General features: G+C 54.9%; 3 protein-coding genes and 1 non-coding gene across 4 annotated transcripts; 1 reads left to right on the forward strand and 3 right to left on the reverse strand.

The window, feature by feature from the left end:
* Positions 1 to 1069: 1069 nt before the first annotated feature.
* ColSpa_08841 (uncharacterized protein) lies at positions 1070 to 1624 on the reverse strand (the record flags this gene model as incomplete). The annotated part of the gene is made up of 1 exon (XM_049275053.1): positions 1070 to 1624. One exon carries the CDS (start codon positions 1622 to 1624, stop codon positions 1070 to 1072), a length of 555 nt encoding a protein of 184 aa, XP_049131010.1.
* Positions 1625 to 3882: 2258 nt separating this feature from the next.
* Positions 3883 to 4745, reverse strand: ColSpa_08842 (coiled-coil domain-containing protein 124; the record flags this gene model as incomplete). The annotated part of the gene is made up of 2 exons (XM_049275054.1): positions 3883 to 4399; positions 4591 to 4745. The coding sequence occupies 2 exons, from the start codon at positions 4743 to 4745 to the stop codon at positions 3883 to 3885; spliced, it is 672 nt and encodes a 223-aa protein (XP_049131011.1).
* A 3731-nt stretch (positions 4746 to 8476) lies between these two features.
* On the reverse strand, positions 8477 to 8550 carry ColSpa_tRNA_233. Its single transcript has one exon. It is a non-coding gene; the product is annotated as a tRNA-Asn (tRNA).
* Positions 8551 to 19256: 10706 nt separating this feature from the next.
* Positions 19257 to 21288, forward strand: ColSpa_08843 (uncharacterized protein; the record flags this gene model as incomplete). The annotated part of the gene is made up of 4 exons (XM_049275055.1): positions 19257 to 19362; positions 19436 to 19745; positions 20037 to 20528; positions 20580 to 21288. The coding sequence occupies 4 exons, from the start codon at positions 19257 to 19259 to the stop codon at positions 21286 to 21288; spliced, it is 1617 nt and encodes a 538-aa protein (XP_049131012.1).
* Positions 21289 to 23162: the final 1874 nt, after the last annotated feature.

A 23162-nucleotide genomic window follows, 5' to 3' on the forward strand; every position in this document is an offset into this window, starting at 1 on the left:
CAACAGTCGTAGATGATGCTCAATAGAGGATTGGTAGTTTGCGCGGGACACGGAGACCATGGCGATCGGTAGTTGTGATGTTTGACAATAGCCGTGGTAGAAGTCTCCAGCCTTGTTCCCATCTCGACAAAGCCATTAACGGCGTCAGACCGATCTTGAGGGGGGAATGCTGAATGGTTGTATTTGACGACAACCCGAAAATACTCCAAGCGAGTATCTCCCAGCTGATATTCCAGATCCTTAATCAGCTCATCTGATCGCTGTCGAATGTGACCTGGTTGCTTTCCAGTGTGAGGCTGCTCTAAATGGACATGCACAAGCAGCAGTACCCTTTCGTTGTTGCCCAGAGTTCTGTAAGGCTGTTAGAACACGTCAATCCCGCCAGAGTGGATGCTCACGTTGGTGTTGGATTGTCCTGAATAATATCAAGAATGCAATTATTCCCGGTCGGGATAAACTGGATGCTCATATTATGTATACACCCGTACTTCAAAAAACCTAGACGGACGGATGTCAGTACGAAAAGAAGAATGTCAACGAAGACTGAACAAACTTTCGGCATCCTGGTAACAGTCCCTGTCAGCTGATGAATCATATCTTTCAACAAAGTTGCATGGACCAGGTGGTCTGTACAGTGGCGGGTAGGTTTGCCCAGTAACGTTGACGGCAGCCCAGATGGACGTAGTGCTAATATCGATGGTTTTAATCTCTGGGGTTACAGATATCCGAGGCACAAGGATCATCGAGTCGTAACCCAGGCTCCGTGCAATAGCTGGACTAAAGCAAGGAGGAGGACTATGACAAGAATGATGAGGCAAAACGTCAACGCCGTCGTATGACAGCCTAGGTATGGAATGTACGTTGATGCTCTCAGAACCATGTAGTCCTAGGCTGAATGAGCAAATCTCTCCTCAATGTCAAGACCAGTACTTACGGCTTTCTCGTGGTATACTGCCAGGAAACGCCGGTTGCTGGCCAGCACCCGTCGACCCAGGCGTCAGCGTAGCTCCCTGATTCCTCCTCCTCTTTAGCACCACGAGAGGCTCATCAGGTGGCTCCTGCGCACTGCTTAGGCTCTCGCCGGTCTCGGCGCTCGTTCGTCGCGGGCTCTCTGCTCCTCGTCCTCCCCTGAACCCTCTAGGACCATACCCGAGTCTTTTGAGAACCCTGAGCGGCTGTGGGACTTCTGAAGCTCGCTCGGGTGCCGCCTCGTCGGCGAGAAGCTCCACGTCAGCCGGCTCGCCCTCGAGGGATGCCATGTCTCCGGTGGCGGCTGAATTCGAATAGCCGCAGGTACTGGTGCTACCACCGGCGGGGCCTGATCCTGAGCACAATACTGGAGCGAGGGCGTCGGTGTATCCCTGTACGTGTGCAGGCTCTCGAGGTCGTGCCATGAATCCGTGTAGCTCTGGGCGCGGGTTGCGAGGCTGTCGGCTGAGGTGCTGTCGATAGACCTGGTGCGTCGGAGGCCAAACCAGCGTCGACGGGGCTTGGGCTCGACGGCACCGGCTGCGTCTCTGAAGTTACGGCAGACGAAGCGAGACAGAAGAGCTCCGGCGGTCAGGGGAGGCACGATCGTTGCGAGGACAATGAGGACTACAAACACGGGCGGCGAGAGGCCCATAATGCGAAAAAATGATAACACGAACGGTGTTTTTGTTTATCTTTGGGGCGGGCTCTCTTATGGAAAATGATTACTATGGATGGCCCATTGCATGAAGGTTTAGCTATGTAACAGAACGGTAGAAGAAGGCCACCCAGGGCATGAGTCCGAAAGCCAGCAACGGCGGAAGGAGAGGTAGAATATGGAGGGAAGGCCAAGTCATAAGGTTGTAAAAGTAAGTCGCTATCAAGAAGGGTAGGGTCATCATTCTGCCGCAGGCACGCTCTGCATGCTGCTGCTGAGTTCTTCAGGGGTCGCCGCGCCGCTGCTTCCCAACGTGCGCAGCAGGTTACCCCTGACAGAATCCACGTCACTTTCGTCCATCGGAAGGAAGTTTATCTTGCAGCGCAGTCAGCATTACTTCACTTTTCCTGAGAAAGACAACTCCAAAGGTCACTCACCAGGTCGTCGCCACCACCCAACGTCGCGCCGTACAGGACCGCCTCCGACAAAGAGGCTGCAATGTTCTTCTGCACTCGATCCTCCCACACGCCTTCCCAGTTCCACTCTCCAGGCTTTCTGGGGACCGCAGCAGCACCCGCGCCGCTAATGGGCTTCCTCGCAATGGCGAACCCGCTACTTGCCGGTTTCGTCTCAGGCGCAGGAGGTGCAGGAGGCTTCTCCTCTTCCTTCTCCTCCCCATCCTTCTTTTCCTCTGCAGCATCACCGGGCTCCGTCTCCTTCTCCTGCTTCGCTTGAGAAACAGGGTCCCCAGGGAACACCTTGCCCGCCTGACGCTGTCGTGTCCTCCACGCATGCCACGCACCTGGGTTACCCGCCGCCTCGAGCGGCACTGAGTCAAGCACGCTCTCATCGTCGAACGTGCTCCGGATATACCGCAAGACCTCGTACGTCGAGACCTCCCGCCTCGACGTGTCGAGATACCCCGGCTGACCACCCAAGGGCGTAGCCTTTGAGCTCGGTGTCGTTGCGGTGCTGGAAAAGCCGCCTCTGGCGGGCGTCGAAGGCGGTTGTTGCTGGCCGCTGACCTGTCTGCTTCCGGCGTTACTCCGACTGCCCCTCCCAAACCAGGCCGGGAACCCGTGTCGCAGACTGAATCCCCAGGCGGCAGGCGTTCGGCGTCGGTAGCGCTGACAGTACCGTTGTCCTGGATGTCGGTGGTGTACATGTACGTCGTCAATGGTGTTATGAGAGGGTGGAACATGTCTGTCGAGAAGGTAACGAGGGGCGGTAGGCGGGGGTAGGTGTCCGGGAACGATATTTGGAATCTGAGGATGGCCGTGGCGTAGGGTCCTGTAAGCGTCTCAGTCACGCTGTGTCCAATTCTATCACCTGTCTCTCGCTGTGGCAGAATCCCAGAATTCCATACCGTGCCTCAAAAACATGACACCCGACCACAACATCGGGTCCCCCGGCGTTAGGCTCACGAATACACCCTCCGGACAAGCCTGCTTTAGGCCGGCGCTAGTATCCAGGGGTCAGCAATTACATGTTTACTCCAGCTTCAGGGTGAGAGTGCGTTGAGAGATCTTACAATTCAGCGAGGAGGTGCTGCCGCCTCAACGAGGGCATGCTGCCCATTCGTAGACTCGTCATGTTGGCCTTTGATAACGCATCCGAAAGGAGATACTTGATGAGATAGAAGGCACCCCGATGAGATAAAATGACTTGAGACGGTTGCGTAGGGAATCGTTCATGCGTGAGGCAAGGCGGTCAGGACAGGCGGTGAAGGATTCTGCCGTATCAATTCGTTATCTCGATAAGAAGTCAACTTATCTTATCGATGACGGAGACAAGTCAACCCCCACCTTCTTTGTAGGTAGGTAGGTACGTCACGCTACCTACCCCGCCAAAAATTGTTGTCATCTCGGTCATATCGGACATTTTACCATCGCTCCTGGCGGTTCGGGCGGGAGAAAACAAGGAGACAAAGAGGGATGGAAAGGATGCTGGAGCGACAGAATGCAAGGTTCACGGAGGTCCGGCTGGTTAAGAGCGCGATTTTCATGCTGTGCACACCAGAGTCATTTGTGACGTGAGACACCGACGATAAACCACCCATCAAGAAGAGGAGGGGCGGAATACAGTCTCATGATCTATTCACATCCGAGAGGTGGTATGCCTCATGCAAGTGACTGATGCTTGCTGCTATCAAGCCCTAGCATATCTGTGCGACGTCTACATGCAACCATTCCAGGCGTGTCACCGAGCATCGTGGAACAGCAGGGAGACGGTGCCGACGGGCGTCCCGCTCAGCCCTATTTCCCGAGTCTGGCCTCGATCTTGCTCTTCTCCTTCTGCTTGATCTCGGCCAGCTCCTCCTTTGTGGTGTCGAACTTCGCGTTCACCTGGTTGAAGGGGTTCTCCGGGCTCTTCTCAAACTCCTTCCTGATCTTGTCCTTCCTCTGCTGCAGACGCAGGCCCTGGCCCGTGCCGTCGTCGTCCATCTCTTTGAGGCGGCGCTCCTCAAAGGCCGCATACGCCGCCTTGAACCGTCGCTCGGGGTGCCTGTCGACCTTGGCGTTGTTGTCGGATCCCGTCAGCGAGAGGGCGTCAAGCGCGTTGTCGATACCCGTGGCGTTGAGCGCTGCGAGCGAGCCGCCGCTGCGGTCATCGTCGAGCTGCGACAGGTCGAGCCCGCGCGTCTTCTTGACAGCCGTCTTGCTGTTCTTCGGGCCAGCTCGACCCGGTGTGTTGGCCTCCTCCTCCTTCAGGAGAGCCTCCTTCTCGGCCTTCTTCCGAGCTGCCTCGGCCTTTTTGGCGGCTTCCGCCTCCCTGGACGATCAAAAGTGTGGTTAGCCATGGCTCTGGTCCGGTTCTCTGCGTAGGGGAGCTGTGATCTCGCATGATTTGTGAGGAATGATGGATCGGGGTGGCGTCGAGGCAGTGTATGTGTGTCTGCGTGTGATGCATTGTAGGAACGTTGGTGGTGCCACCATCCCTCGCTGACTCTTCCTCTCACTCACTTCTTCGCGTTGCCCTTGGCACCCTTTGACCATTCAGCCTCCTCGGCGGCGGCCTTCTTCGCGTCCTCGGCGGCGGCCTTTTGGGCGGCTGCTTCGGTCTTGCGGGCGTTGCCAGCGGCCTTCTTGCTGTTGTCTGCTCCCTTCTTGCCAGCCATTTTGTACCGCCTTGTGGTTGGGTCGGTCGGCGTTGATCGATAGTATGCGATGCGATGCGATGCGATGCGCTGCCACACGCTGGTAGAGGTGGAGGTGTGCGGCTGCTGCTATGCCCGTGCTGTATGTAGGTTGTTTGCTTGCTTGCTTGCGTGCGTGTGCCCGCGTGCGTGGTTCGTGGCTTGCGCCCAGTGGGTTGCGTCAGGCAGGTCGTGCGTGGGTAGGCAGTGAAACCTGAGGAAGATAGGGAGGGGAGAAAACAGGTTGGAAGCCGTTGTTGTCTCCTCCACAATTGGGCTGGACGGAGAATGAGCGGAGCGGAGCGTAGCGTCGGATACCCTTTGTGTAGGGCCGGTGTGTGGCGAGGTGGCTAGGCAGGGGGTGAATGATGCGGTGAGGGTGCAGGAGGAATGGGAGAAAAAGAAAAACAGTGATAAGGCCTAGCAAGTTGACGGTGTACGGGGGGTTGGTTGGGTCACTTTTCTCTGTCTAAGGCGCAAGTACCTAAAGGTCGCAGTAGAAAAGGGAACAGCATGGAAGCCGGCTTCGACAAATCAGGGACGGCTGCCAACATAGACGACCGTCCTTTCTCATGCCCGAGAGTCAGCCACAGCATGATTCCCATACCCAGACAGAAGCTGCATTGTCTTGCCTCGCGCGTATTCCTTCTCCCTTGCCTCCGCATGTCGCACACAACACAGCATCAACTGAGGTCAACCCTGCCGCGCTGGCATTCAGACACCTCAGCCAAAAAGCATTTTTGCCCCCCTCGGTGATGAAGTCGCAACCCGAGATACAGTATCGGCCGTTGTGCGATACACGGTACGGGCAATTGTGGGGACATTGGACGGGACCAAGGCCCACACACTGCAGGCCAGCCCGTGTCACTCACAGCTAGACGGGAGCTCCCAGCCGCTTGCTCCTCGTCAGATGATGGAGCTTTGGGAACGTCGTTCTCGTCCTACCTCAAACACCAGGATGGGCGCTCTCTCTGCACACAGCATCCGACAACTTGCCTACACTCGGCTAGTGGGGGGAGACAAGATCGTCATGAATGTAAGTCATTAGCCGTTGATCGTCTCACGCCTCCTCTAGGCTGAACGAACGCCAAACATCGTGTCCCGCAGCAGCCCCCGATGTTGCCCGGGACTAGCGGTCGGCTGTCTTACTATCTTGCCCGACCCCAATCCATCCCTTCATTCACCGCACCTAGCGAGCATCCTGCTGACCTCTCCTTCAATCAGGAGCTCGGGCCTGCGCTTGTGGCTTACATCGATGCAAGGCCTCTCTCACCGCGTGCACTGCCTTCAGAATCCAGTCATTGTTACACAAGATGTATCCTGAACCTGATGCGGATGTACCAGGCCAAGAGCCATGCTGGTGCTTCACCGAGTGAATGTCAGCCACTCATGTTGGCTTTCGGTCAACGCGAGCTGCAGTACCCTGCCTCATTTAGAACCGAGGCCTGCCATCGTAGGTCCGTTCAAGTTGTGTCAGATGCAGCTAGCTTCCGGAGGCTCACGGCTCGCAGGCACTGATGCGTTGCCAGGTCTGACAGCCTCCCTCCCCATCCATGACATGACAGAAACGACCTGATGTCCCAGCCCACTAGGCGTCAACCCTAGATATCGATCGAATCCAGGCTCTGAGGACCGCGGCTACGTGGTTAGTCCCTTTGTGCTAATGCATTGTCACCCCTCGCTAATCCCAGGGCGCCGTCAGCAGCGTCAGAGGTTGGTATTCTCTTGTTCCGTGACACAGAAAGCCACAGCACCAATGGTTTAGTTGGCAAAATAAGACTGAACGGTAGCCAACCGGAAGTCTGCGTTCGCCTCTGGCCTCGGCCAGCCCTCCCTTGTTGCCCAACTCCCATTGACTGCGACAACAAACTCCCGCCCGCAACAGCAGCTATCGAATTTTGTAGACGTTACGTCAATACACGACCGGCTTGTGGGATCCGTACCTTGGCTAAGAGGCTGAACTGACAAGCCGAAGTACACCGTGGACACCGATGAGGCATATTTCCATCCATCAACCAGGTCCGCCCCAAAAACCAATGTCCAAGACGACATCACATGGCCTGTTTTTTTGCTAAAGACAGGAGCTTTCTCAACAGCAATAACCCAGCGTACACGTCAGCCCTGCTCTGACGTGTCCCAGGCGTTGCGGTGCGGTTGACGGATGATACGGGACTACACCTAGCCAGAGCGGCAGGGCCCTCATCGTCCTGGAAGGCTTCACATGGCGCTTGTTCTAGAACAAACGTAGTGACTTCCGGTCCGCGCAGAGCCTCCAATCGGTTCAATCCAAGTCCAGCTGCGGGCGGCCAGGAGGCTCTCTTGTTCGGCCCGCCAAGGTTTCCGACTCCATCCAGGCTGACCAACTTCTCCTCTCGGTCGGATCCTGGTGAGTCAACGAATGTGTTGCTCCACAGCCGAGATCGCAGCGCTGTTGTCGGTCTTGACACTCATGGCCACTAGAACGGAGCGTATTCTGCACATTCACGAATCAGCGGTGTAAGGCCACTCACCACTGGCCATGAGGCCTACCATGGATCCTTGACAGCCACGTATCAAGCGACCGTGATATCAGCATGCTTTGACTTGGTGTTCTTTAATGTAAGGAATTCCGGGCGCCCCGGAACCCCAGTCGACCATCGGATGGCTTGGCGACGGAAGCTAGCCGGTGAACTTGGACAACCCAGGAGGAGCAAAATGACAACAGACGCATGGAGAGGGAAGACGAGGCGAGCAGAACAGGGCCAGCCGTCCCCGTTCAGGCCGTTTGCCAGGATTGTTGCACCGCAACCGGTATGCCTGAAGCTGGGTGTGACGTGAGAACGCCCCTGGAGGGTGGTAGCCGCCTTGAAGAATGCATGCTTTAAGAACGCTCGGGGACTCAAGCGGCACATGTGATAAACATTGAAGCTCTGCCGGGGTGCTTCGAAGCCGGGAACACCGCACCGGGAGGGCAAGCCAGGATATTGACTCCCATGCCCCTCTTGCTGCCCATAATGCAGGCCATCCTTGCAGCTTTTTCATCTCAAGAAAGAAAGGAGATGTTCTTGCAAGCGGTGAAAGATCTACAGGGCTGTGCGGGTTGGTGTGTGATCTGTCATATATCGATTACGGGGGAAACATACAAGGGCCTAGGGGATCCCAACGCCGGCCGGCGTCAAGCTTTTGAGGCTTCCAGCCTAGCAATATTGTGGTGGAGAGTCGCCCATTTTTCTCCATGACCATGTCTATATCAGCTGGCCGCGCAGCGGTTTACCGAGCACGGTGAGTTGACTTGACCGAAGGTAATGACAGATTGTTGTTCTCTACGTGTCTGTGGTTAAGGATTCCTAGTGGGGAAAGACAAAAACCTATCAACAGCCGCAATGAGATGATCCAAATCGATGAGATCCAATGACACTGGCGGCTATGCCGTAGCTTGACTTTCCATGTTTCGTCCAGTACAACCATGCCGGTAGGAAGTGAAACGAGACGTAGCAACGTTGTGCACCTGTTGTTGCCTTGCATGTGGACCACACGGCTATGCCATTCGTTGTGAACCTTAAGAGGGATCAATGAGGTCGAGTGTCAGAACCAAGTAGAAAAACCACGATATCTCTCTCTGTTCCTCGTCGTAAGGAGAGTTGAAAAAAAAGCACTATCGGGAGGCCAATGGAGAAGAACAAATGTCAAAAGGTTTGAGCTTGAGTCTGCACTGCGGATTTTAACCACATTGTCTCCCCGGCGTGGGCTCGAACCACGAACCTCCAGATTAACAGTCTGACGCGCTAGCCAATTGTGCCACCGGGGATCCTCGAATGAGTTTGCGCAGATTACGCTCTGATGGTTGGGTTGGTAGGCGTTTCTAGGGAATATGGATAGTAGCTTTCTCTTTCAGTGCCCTGTATTAGTGGGAGGGCTCCAGGGTTAGGGCCACCAAGAAGCGGAGAATTTGTTGTGATGGGCTATGTTAGCCCCAGTCCGTTTGCTGGTCTGAAGACGAAAACACAGGCGTTAACTTGCTAGAGCACGATGCAAGGCTAACTCTTTCCCCCGTTGACTGGTATTGCTTTTCACGGGCTGAAAACTGTGCAGTTACCCGTGTAGCTTCCAGCAGTTCATCAGAAGCGCGAGACACCGGTATGGCGATCTCTAAACGCCTCATCATGTGGACACATGGCGGCCCAGCTTCCGTGGGTTTGCGGGCCCGAGCCGGGGGTCAATCAATCTGGCATCCTAACGCTAGTTAACAGCGGAGCAAGAGGCTGGCTGGTAGAGCTTCGCAAGGTTGAGCCACGACTAGGGTCGGTTTTGCGAGAAAGAGAGAGATGCTTTGAACGAAGCTGGGGGAGTATAGAAGTGACGCCTGGCGCGCAACGTTGTGCATGTCCCCTCCAAGTCATGATCATATGTCCAAAGGTCTGGTAGGACCAAAGCAGAGAGATTGATAAGCCAAGAGTCGGGCTGACGCACAGGAAGTCAAGAAAAGATTGCACGCGCATGCATATCTGAAAAGCAACATAGTGACCAGTTGAGGAATTCGGTCAATGAATGGGACGACGTCGTCCCATGCACAAGGGTCCCAATCTGTTGTGAAGTCGTTGATCGAGGAAAGCGCCTGGTGGGTAATAGCAGTCAGGGGGTTGAGGCAGCAAACAATGGCCTGAAGCGTAAGGGATCCTGCATGCCACCTTCATCTGACTGCGAGCCGTTCCCCTAGTGTCTCCCTCACACGGGCGACTCGGCGCTGATGGGCATGATGCATACCGCTGGACGACAGGGTCTCGGCGGTGTAATCCGGAGGTAGCGTGACCAGTTGCCAGCAAACGGGTCGTGAATGAGGGCCAGAATGCTATATTAGAGATGGCCCAACATTCAGACTTGCTATGGATGCAGGCGGATGCAGGCGGATGCCGAGAACAAGCGCAGGGATGTTGCATCCTCGCCTCGCGGATAAGGTGCATGAGAGCGTGACCGAGTTAAGGGATGTACCGGTTAGTCTGGCCATGAAGTGTGGGATCGAATGCAACTTGGCGTGTACGGTTGATCATCGACCGTTTGCCCGCATCGAATGGCTTGGTGGATCCGGACATATGTTGACCTCTAGATTGATTAGCCAGGAGCCAAGCCATGACGAGGAGATGCGAACAGGAGGATGATTGATTGATCACTCTTCGTGAGCAGGGTCAAGCACCAGCACACCGCGTTGATAGTCGCCGTTTGTTTCCCTTCATGTAATGGAGGAGAATAGTGGACAGATATTTGGGCGATGGTCGGAGGGCGGTATGCGGCGACAGGCAGGTGCTGCAGCCACAAAAAGGAAAGACTGATCATATGATACAGCGCGAGTAGTTGGTTCGTGACAGGTGCAGATCTTGAAATGACCACATAGGAGCAAGTCTCAGCTCATTGGCATTTGCCGAGCAACTGGCCAGGGAGAATGGGAGGTTGTTGCCCCGAGCAAACGACATGGGAGGGACGGGATGGCTGGGGTCAGTCACATCGAACTTGGACCGAACCCGCTGCTTGCTCTTCCCTTAAGGTTCCCGATTCTCTCGAGGCATCAGAGCAAGGCGGCACGTTGTAGACGAGCGGAAGTGGACTTGGCGAAGCGGATACAAGTGAACAAAGGATGAATTCCGGCAGCAAGCGCAGCTGAATGTGTTTGCAGATGCGCTGCCTACAATGCCCTTGGCTGGGCGCTTGGCAGAGTGCCAAGGCAACCATCCGATGACATGAATGATGGCTTGTGGTGCGTTGTTGTCGGCGATGTTGAATGTGCAGTCCGTCATCGGCTTGGAGGTAAGATCCCCCCGAGCGGACAAAAGGAAGGAGGAATTAGAACATGCGGTCAAGCACCTTTCCTGAGCTCAAGCCAGCCTCGAGAAGGAAGGAACACTGGAATGAATAGGCAGGCACCTAGTCTCGTACCTTATGGATATGGATACCCAATAAAAATGATAATAATACAGTACGTACCTTACCTTCCCTGGCTCGTTTACCCCATGTCTAAGGCATGTTGGACTTGGTCGCGACTTCCCAGCCTTCCTCGCAGCGTCGGTCTGTTCCTTTCTTTTTCCTCCGTAGGCCACATGGCCCACGATTCACGATCTCTGCATTCCACCTATGTGGCCCCTTTCTCCCTTTGCTCGTGGCAGTTCCGCAGGGTATTAGTTAGCGCCTTCCTTCTGTCTTGTGGAGGATGGGCGGGCATACGGGGGTAAGAGATGGCGGCATGAGGCATATCTGCACCCACGTACCTATCTGTAAGTTCATCGCCAGCATGTCCACTTGATCCAAGGTTGCTACCAACAATAAGAAACGTCCATGTGGAAGGTACAGGCAGACCGACCAAAGACTTTACGTGCGTAATTCCGTGTGGTGTTTTGAGCCCGTCATCCCCTGCCGCACGTCGTTTTCTCACCGACTGCATCTAGTATGCGCAATCCATGAAGATGCATACCGGATCGACAACTACAGCCCGGATGGGAACAAATCCTCAACGCAGACCCATCTTGCTAGCCAACGAAGAACGAATGGCTCGAGTGGGTTGGTTGTGTGGAAGGACTGCAGAAGGAAGCACTCAACGCGGAGGAAGAGGAAGACAAGGAGGAAATAGGGAGCGGCCAGACTGGACCAAAAAGAAACGAAACTATTCCCGTCAACCGTCAGCCACTCATCATTTCCCACTCATCGCATCCACAACCAAATCTCTTACCCTTGGATCAACGCTTTCTTTTTCCCGTTCATCGTCAATCCTCTCGCCCACCGCATTCAACCAGCCAACCAGCCAGCCACTACCAACACCACTACCATTACCGCCATTACATCTGCGTCTCGACCACGTACCACTGATTAAAACGACTGGCTAAAGAACCGTGACGTACACTGCTACTCTATGCATACTTCGACTCTACTCTTGACCAATTGTGTACCACCTACCCAAGCCGCACCCCTCTCTTATCGCTGCGCAGACTCAATCGCCAATCGACAGAGCTGAGACAGGCACTCCAGATCGACAACAACTGAGATATCAGGAATGACAGAATGGCAAACACTGTGACAGAACTGAGACAAGCCAATTCGGCCACATGCGAAGACGACAACGACAGCAACGACAGCATCGGAACTCGATATCCAGAGCAGTCTAGAAAGTACTTGCGGAGCACAGGACAAACACCCCCTACATGGAGCGGATACTGATACAAGAAGCATGCACTACAAACACTTGCAGTAGCTGCCCGCTCCAGCGCAGCGCCGCGCACCCGTCTTGTCGCACACCATGCGTAGGTCCTGACTGTTACATTGATTCGAACATGGGCAAATTGTAGTCCGCAATTTCCAGCCACTTGGAACGGGACCGACGGGACACCACACCGTGACATTCTTTGCGCAGCAAAGTCTGAGCACGCTACCCCTTCTCGCCTCCTTCTCGAGCCCACTGACCGTCGTCTCACATCTGCTGCGTACGCTGGTTGATCACCATCAGGAAACGCAATCTTTTGATTCGTCCGGCAAGCGGGCGTTGCTCCCCGTGATGGAAACTTGGTCACAAATGACGGGCATGTTTGACCCTGAGATTGCTCTTCGCATCAACCCAGCCGTTGGGAGCACCCCCTGCCCTTTCCCCCACTCAGCCTGGGATCCCAAGTGTTCCCGTACCCAGCAACCCAGAATTCAGTACCAGCAAGAGATGATACCATGATGAGATGAGGGACCTTCCAGAGCACCGGGCCGCTGACCGTTAGTACACTATTGTCATCGTCGCCTCGTCACAATATCACCGCGCCCGCGGAGTCACCGCCCAAGGTTGAAAGGAATTGCACGTTGATGCCCAGCGCCAGGGGCTTGCCATGTCAACCTACACGAACAAGGCAAACCACCTACCCCAACGTCAGTCACCTTGTGCCGTCATTCTCCCTGGCTGCCTTTCGGAACTACTGGGTAATCGGCAGCCAGCCGGCTTGCGGGCTTGTCGGCGGCAATTCAAACGTCCAACCACTCGTTGCCTCCTTCACCGTCTCTCCGAAGCGGCCCCTTATCCCCTGTGAAGCAACCACGGTTTGTGCGGGGCTATCCGGGAACCCACACCATCTCATTCAGGAAGTGGCAGAGAAGCTCGACAGAACTCGCAGAAGAATTCGAAGCATCGGAGAATGGGGACACGCATGGGAACCACCAGGATCCCTCCCCGGCAAGACCGAAGGTGATTCTGAAACCGTCGACGGGGCAGTCAAGGTTCATTGATCAACCTTCAAGCAGGGACATATCCTAGACTGGCCTCAACTAGCGAGCCCCGTTCCTGACGTTGACAGGTCATGTGGTTTGCAATTCCAAACCCAGCCGTCCCATCGGAAGTGAACTTCCCCTTTTCTGGATACGCACCACACGCGGAAGCGGTTAGGCTGAACAGGGGAACTGGGAGAACATCCCCAGCCATTCGGCTGTTCCCCTTCGGTGGGTCGTCAAGCGCCGCGTGGCGAAGGGCTAGGAGACTTTCCACTACCCCTGAGATCCGGTCATCCGGGTCTATAGAACATTGCATTTGGGAGAGGAGGAGTAGCCCTTTGTATCGGTACCCCTGGCCGCTCGGACAGGCTTGCTGCAAGCGCGCCATCCATGCTGTGGCACAAACCCAAATACGATGGCGGTAACCTCACGATAAGGCACGAAAGCCGGTCAAACATATCAAGACCTCTGATCATACGATAGCGAAGATGATGGCTAGCGGATACTCGAACCCCTAGGCAATGGATCGCCTGCTCGATTGCCATTATCCGTGGGGCCTGCCAAGGGCCTACCGGGAGCCTTAGCCTGCGTCGCGATCTTGAACAGGTGCTGCGACACAACAGCTCTGTTACTGCTAATACCAAAAGTGAAAAATTCACAGACGTGCCTACAAGGTATGCAAAAGGCTCAATGTTTGTCCCAGCTTCATACATAATGGTCTACTCTTGCGACAGAGTCTCATCTTAGAGTTTGAGCGACAAGGCCGGCACATTGACGACAGAGTTATGACAGAAAACTGGCAGTATTTTGGACTTCTTCGGTCTAGTCAGAATTCGCCTGCATGACATACCTACCTACATACATGAGGAGGACCCTGCGTTCGATCAGGCGCTTGCTGCTTCCATGACCCGAAACCGATATGACTACAGCTTCGAAGTGCGTCATGAACCGACGACTCGTTGTCGTAGTACAGGACGAGATGCAGCAGTTCTGCGCTTTTATTCTTTCTTTTCGCCGTTGAAAACCCTCAAATGTGGAGTCTAGCTCCCCGATGCAGCGGGAGATTATTTCAATGCGCTCTCAAAGATTAATTGGTTATCTGTTGGCACTTGAGGTAGCGGGTTTGCTTGCTTTTGGAGCACTCTGCAATGCGTATGAGGATAGTCGTTGGTGGGACAAACAAGCGTCGCGGCAATAAAGACGTAGCCCACGAGTCGTACATGGGCAGCAGGATACAAGGCGATACTTCTGCTCTAGTTCCCTCTGCGAACCGTCTACCTGGTGTTTCGGCACCGGTTCCGGCACTCGCCCGATCAGGGCCCAGAGGAACGGTTGTATGGGGTTGCTTGGACGCCTCGCAGGGATGCGAGACCGGGCACCCCTGATCTAGCACAGAAACGAAAGCCAATTTCCCTGATTGTGATTAACCTGGAAGGGGATCACCGCCATTTCGTTTTGCGGGCCGACTTGGCTGGGGCGCGCGCGCGCGCTCTCGTCGTCTTTGCTTAGGGCACAGCTTTCTTCTTCGGCGGTCGATGCAACTCGAAAATTGCACGTTGCCGGTCACAGACAAAAGCTATGACCACGGAAGACCAGGTTGTGACCAGGCTCACCAACGTCGAAGGCGCGGATGCTATCCGGTCACGCTCGGGCAGTAAATGACAACCGCATCCATGCAGTCACAATGGCTTATCTAATACTATACGCCTCCATGTTCTCATCATTGACCGGTAATGGCAAACTCTGTTTTCGGGCGGGGGGGGGGAAGGTTTTCCAGCCGAGGTTTGTTCGTGACTATCAAAGTCGACTGACAGTGCACTCATCAACAGCGGGGAATAGGCACTTGTCAGCGCCACAGGCAGGTTCACCGACCCATGAGGCTCCCTTGCCTGCGGTCGCCAAGTGTTACCGACAACCTTGGGTGCAAAGCACGCCTGGGTAGAGACATCAGACACCCTGACTAAGGTACATTTCTCGGAGCCAGACTACGCAGCAGCACGGGGAAGGATATAGCCATGCCACATGGTTTTAGACAGGGACCAGGCCTCGTCAACCTATCTCCCTCATGCTCTGCAAACTGGGGTAGACCTCGGTTCTGGGCTCAACGTTGGAAACCAGCGGTGCCGGCGGGGGTGGAAGGGAGGGAAAGGAGGGCCAGAGAAGGGGAGGAGGGCCAGAGAAGGGGAGGACGGACTCCAGAACACACAGGGCACTTGGCTCGAAACCACCCGTTGTGCCCAAGCTCGTGCCCAAGCCCACATCCACGCCAGCCGACGCCTTCGTTTTCCGCATCTCAAACTTTGCGCTGACGTTCAGCCCCTTGACCTTGTCGGATGGATCGTCAATTTTGAAAGTGGCAAGCTGCCAAACAGCAAGCTCCTGAATATCACCTGCCGTTCTGTCTTCCACGACGCCCACATGAGCCTTTCAACCGATTAACTGCGACAATTGAGTCCGAGCGCTTCCGTACATTGCCGGACAGACAGACACGACAGGCTTCAACGTCCCTATTAAAGCAATGGGAAGGGAAAACTATTAGGGAGGCGAACCATGGCAGGTACCCCAGGCGACAGCTGGACAGACTTGCGCCTCACCCACACGGGGCAGGCCGGCGCTGTTAGGTACATCATATACAATCATCGGACATTTTGTGTGAAGGGCCAGAGAAATGAAGGTCGGCAGACCAGGGTCGTGGTCTCGTCAAAGAAATCAAAAAGACTTTTCCACTCATAACGACCCCGGCTCGCTTCATTTGTCGTGGCTCGTGTTTGCGACTTCACCGACACGACGGTTGTCTCTGGAGAAGGGCTACCTAGCACCGCGGCCTACCCACTGCATGCTGTTGGCCCAGTCTGTTGGTTCGTTCCCCAATACCCACATTCGCTCTTAATCAAGGTGACACCAGGGTTATTTCGTGTGGCCCCATGCTGCGTGGAACCGCCAACGACCACACTACGCCAGGACAACGTCAGTCAGTCACTGTCAAGGCGGCAAAGGTTCAGCCTCCAGGCGCCGACATCTCGGTTGAGTGGGCTACCGGTATGTGCCCCACGATGCGAAAACGCCTGCTGGGAGAAGAGGCCGGGGCAACGCAATGGTCGTCGAGCAAACAGCCAGCAAACAGGCTGACTGTTTGCCAGCGCAACAACCCCCATCATGCGGAGTAAGATGCAGCGTCAAGTGACCAGGTGTGCGCAAGTAAGATGCCGACATGTCACGATATGACTCTTCGATGGGGGGGAATGGCTAAAGGGATGGATGGAAATCTGAGGTTGGGCTTGCATCACCCTGCCTGAGCCCTCTTCCTTTGGGTACCCGTCCGCCTTACGAGCTCTACACCGTTCGGAAGGGTCATTCGGGGGAGCGAGCAAATAGCCTGCCATTGTCATTCCAATCGCAAGCTGTCATGGCTAGGGTACATATGACCAACAGGAGCTTGGCGGCATGGTACGGACACGCAGAGCGCTTGAGCAAGCTGCAGCACCGAGAGTCGCCATGGTTCAGACGTCACAACACATACAATGCCTGCGTTGCTTGTAGCCACCGGAAACTCGTCTCGGCCGATAGAGGTGTGCGACGTTTGAGGCGTGCAACCCCACAACCGCATACGGCCGCTGCAAATAGCAGTACCGTATGACTACGGGAGCTGCTTCCCTCTCTCCCGTATCCAGCAGCACACCGAATCCAGCATTGACTGGCCCGTCAATGTCTACGTTGACTGCGTAGGTAGTGCGCGGTAGGCAAGTCCACATAAATGCCCAAGATTTTGGCAAACAGGCTTCGGGTCATTCGCCAGCGGCAGCGGCAGCGGCAGCGGCAGTGGAAACGGCAAGGGCATCGGCATGGTTTTTCTGACTCTTACACGTCGACGGTGATGCAACAGCTGCCAGTATCCGTCGGGAGCGACACTCCGCAGCCCTGGTCTTTCAATTCACCGCCTCACAAAAGCGACGGGAAGGACAAGACGAGGCGGTTCTATCAGCCGGCTTTGTTGCTCAGATCCTATTCCTCGGCGTTTGGATGCAAGGTCTATAGGGCATGATAAGCTCCGCGTGCCACAGGAAGCGTCTCCGCGTCCCACCTCACTCGACCCGACCCAACAATAGGGACAGCGGAAACAGGAAGAAAGAACGTTCAGGATGATCTGTCACGGAAGCCCCCCGTCCCCCAATGAAAGGTGGCAGGGCTAACTACTTGTGCTGCCGCTCACCGCAAAACATCGGGCAGCGCGGGGAACCGGTTTAGTCCACGCTGCTAAGGAAGCGGTCTATTACTGAGCCACAGGGACAGCCTGGGTTTTCCCCATGGCCGCGCCCCCCTCGACAGTTACGCAGACCACTAGCGTTTGACCAGCCCTCGGCCGGTGGTTTGTCGTTTTCATACAACAATCCAATGTCGACCCCTGCTGCAGCAGAGCCATGCGACCCAAGTGCTGGGGGTGTAAAACCTTGGGTCGTACGGATACGCTACGTACGCTACAAGCTACTATTACTTACCTGCCTTGCGTGCCGTCGTGCCTCACACGACGCGAACACTGGCAGCCTGCATCTCGTCGCTTCGTTGATCCCTTGCAAGGCGAGGAACAGCATTGCGGCACCTGACTTCTCTGCAGGAGGAGTCCCGTCCGTGTGTGCCTCGCAAGCTCGGGCTCGGCATCCGGAACGGCGAGCCTACCCACTGATGGTCTGGTAATCAGTCGCAAAGACTGCGTGAGAAAGCACCTGGCGCCAGGGCTGAGGACGATCGTGTCGAGTGGACAATGTGCTGGAGCGAATAGGAAACGGCCGCGAATGGGAGATGAACAGCATGTAGCTGCTACGCGGCCGCAATCGACGAAGCTGCACCCATTGTTCTGTTCTTCCGTCGATTGGTTCTTTCTTTTTCGTCCTTTCTTTTTCCTCTCTTTTTTTCGTTTGTTTTTTCTGCTGGCGCCCTGCAACTATCCACACCCCAGCTCCGAACCGGCCCCAGAAAAAACCCCTCCCTTTCTGAGTTAGCCTCGTTGCCTCTTGTGAAACCTTTTTTTATTTTCTTTTGTTTTTTCTTTCCCTTTCCTTTCCTTCCTCTGTTGATCCCTGCCTTCCGGTCTGGCGCCATCCTTCCCCGAGTCTACCACCCCTTGCCTACTTTTCCTACTCCGTTCATGTCGGTCTAGCGAGTACGTACCCTCTCTACTCACTCGCTCAACTCAGTTGCACAATCTTCTCGGTCCATCTCTCCTTACCGTGCGCGCCCTCCTGCCACTAGCAGCGGCTTCTCTTAGGAAGTCTTACCCGAGTAGTGCACTCCTCCCAGGTACTAGCCCAGCCGTATACGTACCCTCCCTATCCACTGTCGTAAGGCGAAAGCTCATGGCCTTGGGACTGCCATCTCGACAGGGGCAAGGGGGCCCCCCGCCCCAGCCCGACTCTCGACCGCGCGTGTACTACGTATTGTAGGTACACTGCTCATGTACCTCGATATGGAGACCGAAAAAAAAGCCCACCGAAAGGCCGCCTGGGGGGGGGGGGGTACCCCTGGATCAGGTACAGGGCTTTTCAGGCCCCACGGGCGTCATGCCGGGCAGTTGGATTCCCTTTCCACGACGTGGGACTTTCGCCGCCGCATCTCCCTGAATCCCTCCTCCCCGGTGGACAAGTGGGAGGATCGTCTGGTTGCTTTTTTGCGCTGGACATGCCATGGTCACCGCCGTTCCAATCTTAGATCCAATTTGCTTCCGCGACCCAGCCAGGCAATGAATGGTACGGTCCCGGTGGCCTGTCCAACCCAGCTGGGTCTGGTCTGTGTCTGGGGTGGCCCTGGGCTTTGACGTCTCTTGGTCCTCTCATCATCACCGTCCGCGCTCCCTTCATATTAAGTTGCTTGCTTCCCCAGAGCTTGCTCGTTCCTTTCCCATCTGATACCTTCCTTCCATAAGGTAACCCCTCCGCCACGGTGCCCGGATAGCTTTGGTCTTGCTCTGCTTGTTTTACCTTTGCTTTTTCACCTTTGCTTCTCCAGGTTACATCATCAGTCTATCGCAACCAGACTTGTCCTCCCTTTGACGACACTAGCAAAACAAATTCTTGCCCACACCGATCTGGACCACTTGCACCACGATACCGTCTTCTCCCTCGATTCTTGCCCCAACCGAACTGTTCCTTGGGAACCCTCAGTCCTCTCTATATATCACAACGCCGCCCGCGCATCCCTTGATCTATTCAACTTACCTCCGCTTACCGAATCGCCCACGAGCTTCGTACACCCACAACTGGATCGCGCCTGCGCATACCTGGAGGAACCACCAAGATGAAGAGGTCAGGCTACATGACGGGGGGCCGCCGAGGCAGCTCCCCAGGGCGCAGCACGAAATCCAAGCTGCCGCCGTTTCCCATGCGACAGATGTTCGTTCTCGGTAAGTTAGACATCACCGTGCCGTCTTACACGGGTCATACAGCGCAATGGTCGCTGACGGGTCTTCAAAACAGCGCTCTGCAGAATATGCGAACCGATCGCCTTCATGTCCATCTTCCCGTACATTTACAGGATGGTCGAGGACTTCCACATCACCGAGGATGAGAGCAAAATCTCTGTTTATGCCGGCATGGTCACTTCCGCTTTCACCTTGGCCGAGTTTTCGACGGGCGTTATGTGGGGAAGACTCAGCGACAAAGTTGGTCGCAAGCCCGTCCTCCTGATGGGCCTCTTTGGCACTGCGATTAGCTCTCTGGTATTTGGATTCGCCCCGAACCTGCCCGTTGCTCTTTTTGCGCGGGCCCTCGGCGGCCTTTTGAACGGGTATGTGCCCCAGTCAAATCTACAGCAAAAGTTACACGATGCTGACTAGAGTAAAAAGGAACATTGGTGTGCTGCAAACCACCGTCGCAGAGCTGGTCACAGTCAAGGAACACCAGCGTATGTTCGGATCCTTTCCCCGGTTACAGATGAGAGACTAATGGGCCCCCTTAGCTCGCGCATACACCATCATGCCTTTAGTTTGGTGCCTTGGGTAAGTTAGGTTTGCGGCGAGCGTACCCCAACTGCACGACTCGCCAAAGTTCACTGGTCAACGTTCCTGACTGTCAACAGCTCCATCGTCGGCCCTTTCATTGGTGGCGCACTCGCCAGGCCTGTCGTCACGTATCCTTGGCTGTTCGACGCGGGTACGATCTGGGACCGATACCCCTACCTCTTGCCGAATCTTTTCAGTGCCGCCACTGTCTTCTGCGGTGTAATCATTGGTCTTCTTTTCCTGGAGGAGACCCACGCTGAGAGGAAGAAGAGAAGGGACCCAGGTGTTGAACTGGGAAAGCGCATTCTGTCATGGGTTTCCACCAAGAGTTGCCAGATTCCGACCCGCAAGGCAGAGAAGCAGGCCTTGCTCGACGACGACGAACTCCCCGGTTACCGCACGTCAGAGAATTCGCCCCAGCTCGTTGGCTCTACTTCTGCTATCCCCGAGCCCACGGAAACCCTGGACTTGAGCGATGCCGCAAACAGTGATGAGGTTACTGAGCAACCGAAAAAGATCTTCACCAGGCCTGTCATTTTGAACATCATCTCCTACGGTATTTTGGCTTTGTAAGTTTTTATCTGCCTCGTAGAAGCCCACAAACCGCTGACCTTCCTCAGCCACACCATGACGTTCGACCAACTGTTCCCTGTCTTCCTCAGCACCAAGCCGGATGCGCACCCGGACACTCATCTTCCTTTCAAGTTCGTCGGCGGCTTTTCCATGGAGACCGGACCCATCGGCGTCATCCTCGCAGTCCAGGGCGTTTACTCCATGATCTCGACGGTTTTTATCTTCCCGTGGGTTACTCGACGCCTTGGACCCCTCCGCCTCTTCAGAATGTTGGCCATTTCGTACTTCATGCTGTACCTGACGACCCCTTACCTGGCCCTCTTGCCGGAGAACTTTAGAATGGTTGGTGTCTACTTCATGGTCATTTGGAAGTGCACTTTCTCGACCATGGCTTACCCCAGCAACGCGATTCTGCTCACCAACTCGGCGCCGAGCCTCATGTCCCTTGGAACGATTAATGGTGTCGCGGCCTCTACGGCGAGCTTGTGCCGAGCCTTTGGACCGACCATTTCTGGCTTCATCTACTCCCTGGGTATCCAAACTGGCTACTCCGGCCTCGCATGGTGGACCAGCGGTGTCATTACCATCATCGGCGCCTTCCTCAGCATGCAACTTACCGAGCCTCGCGGTCGTCTGGATGAGCCCGTGAAGGACATTGAGACGGCAGTCGAATCAACAGAAGTCGAGGGTCTGTTAGTCCCCATTGACGACGAGGACGAGTTCGAAGTGGAGGCCGGCCCGAGCCGTAGATCGTGACCAAGATACGACTACAGGCTCAGTATCCTACTACTGAATGTGACTCACGAGCACTGCGGAGTTTTCACGACAAAAGAATCTTTCATCATTTAGCAATCGGAGTTTTCATCCTACGGCGTTCATCATCGACTGGAAGGGACAACCAAGACATAGACTATCGTTCACGGGACATGACGGGATCAGAGAAAAAGGAGGGTTGGGTTTCACACGATTTAATTCGGACGAGCCGGAGAGAGAGTATACACGGGACTCTCACGACTTGTTACCTGTTTTATTTCCACCATTTCCATCAGCGGGCTGCATGACGGAGATTTTATTTCTTCTTTCGCTTCGAATTTTCACATCTTGTAGGGCGGGAGTTTCATCGTCATATCATGTAACCGGGTCTGGCGGCACTCGACCAGACGCTTTTGTCATAGGGGTTTCCTATTATTATTATTTTAACAGGCTAAAGGAGTTGGAGATACCATGGAAGGCCCAAGGGACACCCGACATTGGAAAGAGAGAATTAGGAATCCGCAAATTTGGGGAGGCGTAACGTAAAAAGCGAAATGGCATTTGTTTAGGGAATACCACAAGGAACCAACCGGGCCTTACAGCAACGTACCGAGGAAAGAGTGATGAAGATGAGCGGGATGGTGACCGGATTACGGAATGCCTTCTAGGGAGATTCGGATTGTGTGGCATAAGGCTTCAAGTCTGGGGCGTCATGGTTTCTAGTTCTATTAGGGAATTGATGGGACAAAGTACTGGTTTGATAACATTGGGAAAGTCTTGATAAAAAAAAAATCAAAGTTGCCCTATAACCTGCCTTGAGACCCTGAAGCCGTGTCGGCTTCGTTGGTTATTGAGATGGCCTTCTGTATTTATCATGATAATGCCCAACATCGGACCGCAGTGTGAGGCGGTACGAAATAAGGGGTAGGGGTGATGTATATATTTGTCGGAGCATGGGGAGCAACGTGTGTGTTTTAACGCTGAGACGTACCGAGGGAATGGGGCGATTGTTACATGACTTATCATACCAGAGAAACCCGGTGTAAGTTTGGTCTCAACCATCTACAGAGTTTTTCATGTTGCTCTCGAACTGGCTTCCCGGATGACGCTCCCGAGAGGTTTCTGGTAGGGGAGCCGTGGAAGGAGGGTACCGCATTGTTGTTTCCGGGAATGCTGTTGGGTGCCTTTGGTTCATCCAGAGGACGGGTGAGTTTGGTACCAATCAGGAGGCCAGGGGGGCGGGATGTGAGAACGAACACCCACCCTCGGGCTGGGGGGACGTTGCAGTACCGTGGTAACTTATTTGAAGGGTTTTATGTGCGCATTGGCCGGATGACATGCCAACGCCGTTTCAATACAGTAGTATTTTGGGTGCATTATATAGGACAGGGTGGGCGGGTTCGGATCGTGGCATGGGGATCTTAGATGTTTCTCGATAGCAATAGGTAACGGCCCGACGGGAGAGGGAGCGGGGCAGGGAACAGCGTGCCCAACTTCCAAAGTCGCTGCAAGAACCGTTCCGTTCGGCAATCTCATGTGGAAGACGGTTTTGTCTGGGACCAAGCAAGGCATTGAGGCACCGACGGCCACGACAACGTCCGACCGATGAAACAAGGCCAATTGGATGCGGATGATAATAGTCCCGGTAAGCGGCGTTTGGCAGCTTCTGGCGCCGCTGAGAATCGGCTCGTCTACGGTCAGCTAGGTCGAGTCGTCAATATTGGCTTTGTCGTGTATGGGTGGGGTTGAGCCGCCCAGCCGAAGGAGGAGAGATAGAAGGGATGCCATTGGTAATGAGGCGAAGTGAAATTTGACACGGGAGGATGCGATAATGAAAATCGATAACGGTGGGTTGGGAAAGGTTGGAGAACCCCCAT

This window comes from Colletotrichum spaethianum, assembly GCF_022836535.1.
Source record: "Colletotrichum spaethianum MAFF 239500 DNA, contig24, whole genome shotgun sequence".
NCBI lineage: Eukaryota > Fungi > Ascomycota > Sordariomycetes > Glomerellales > Glomerellaceae > Colletotrichum > Colletotrichum spaethianum.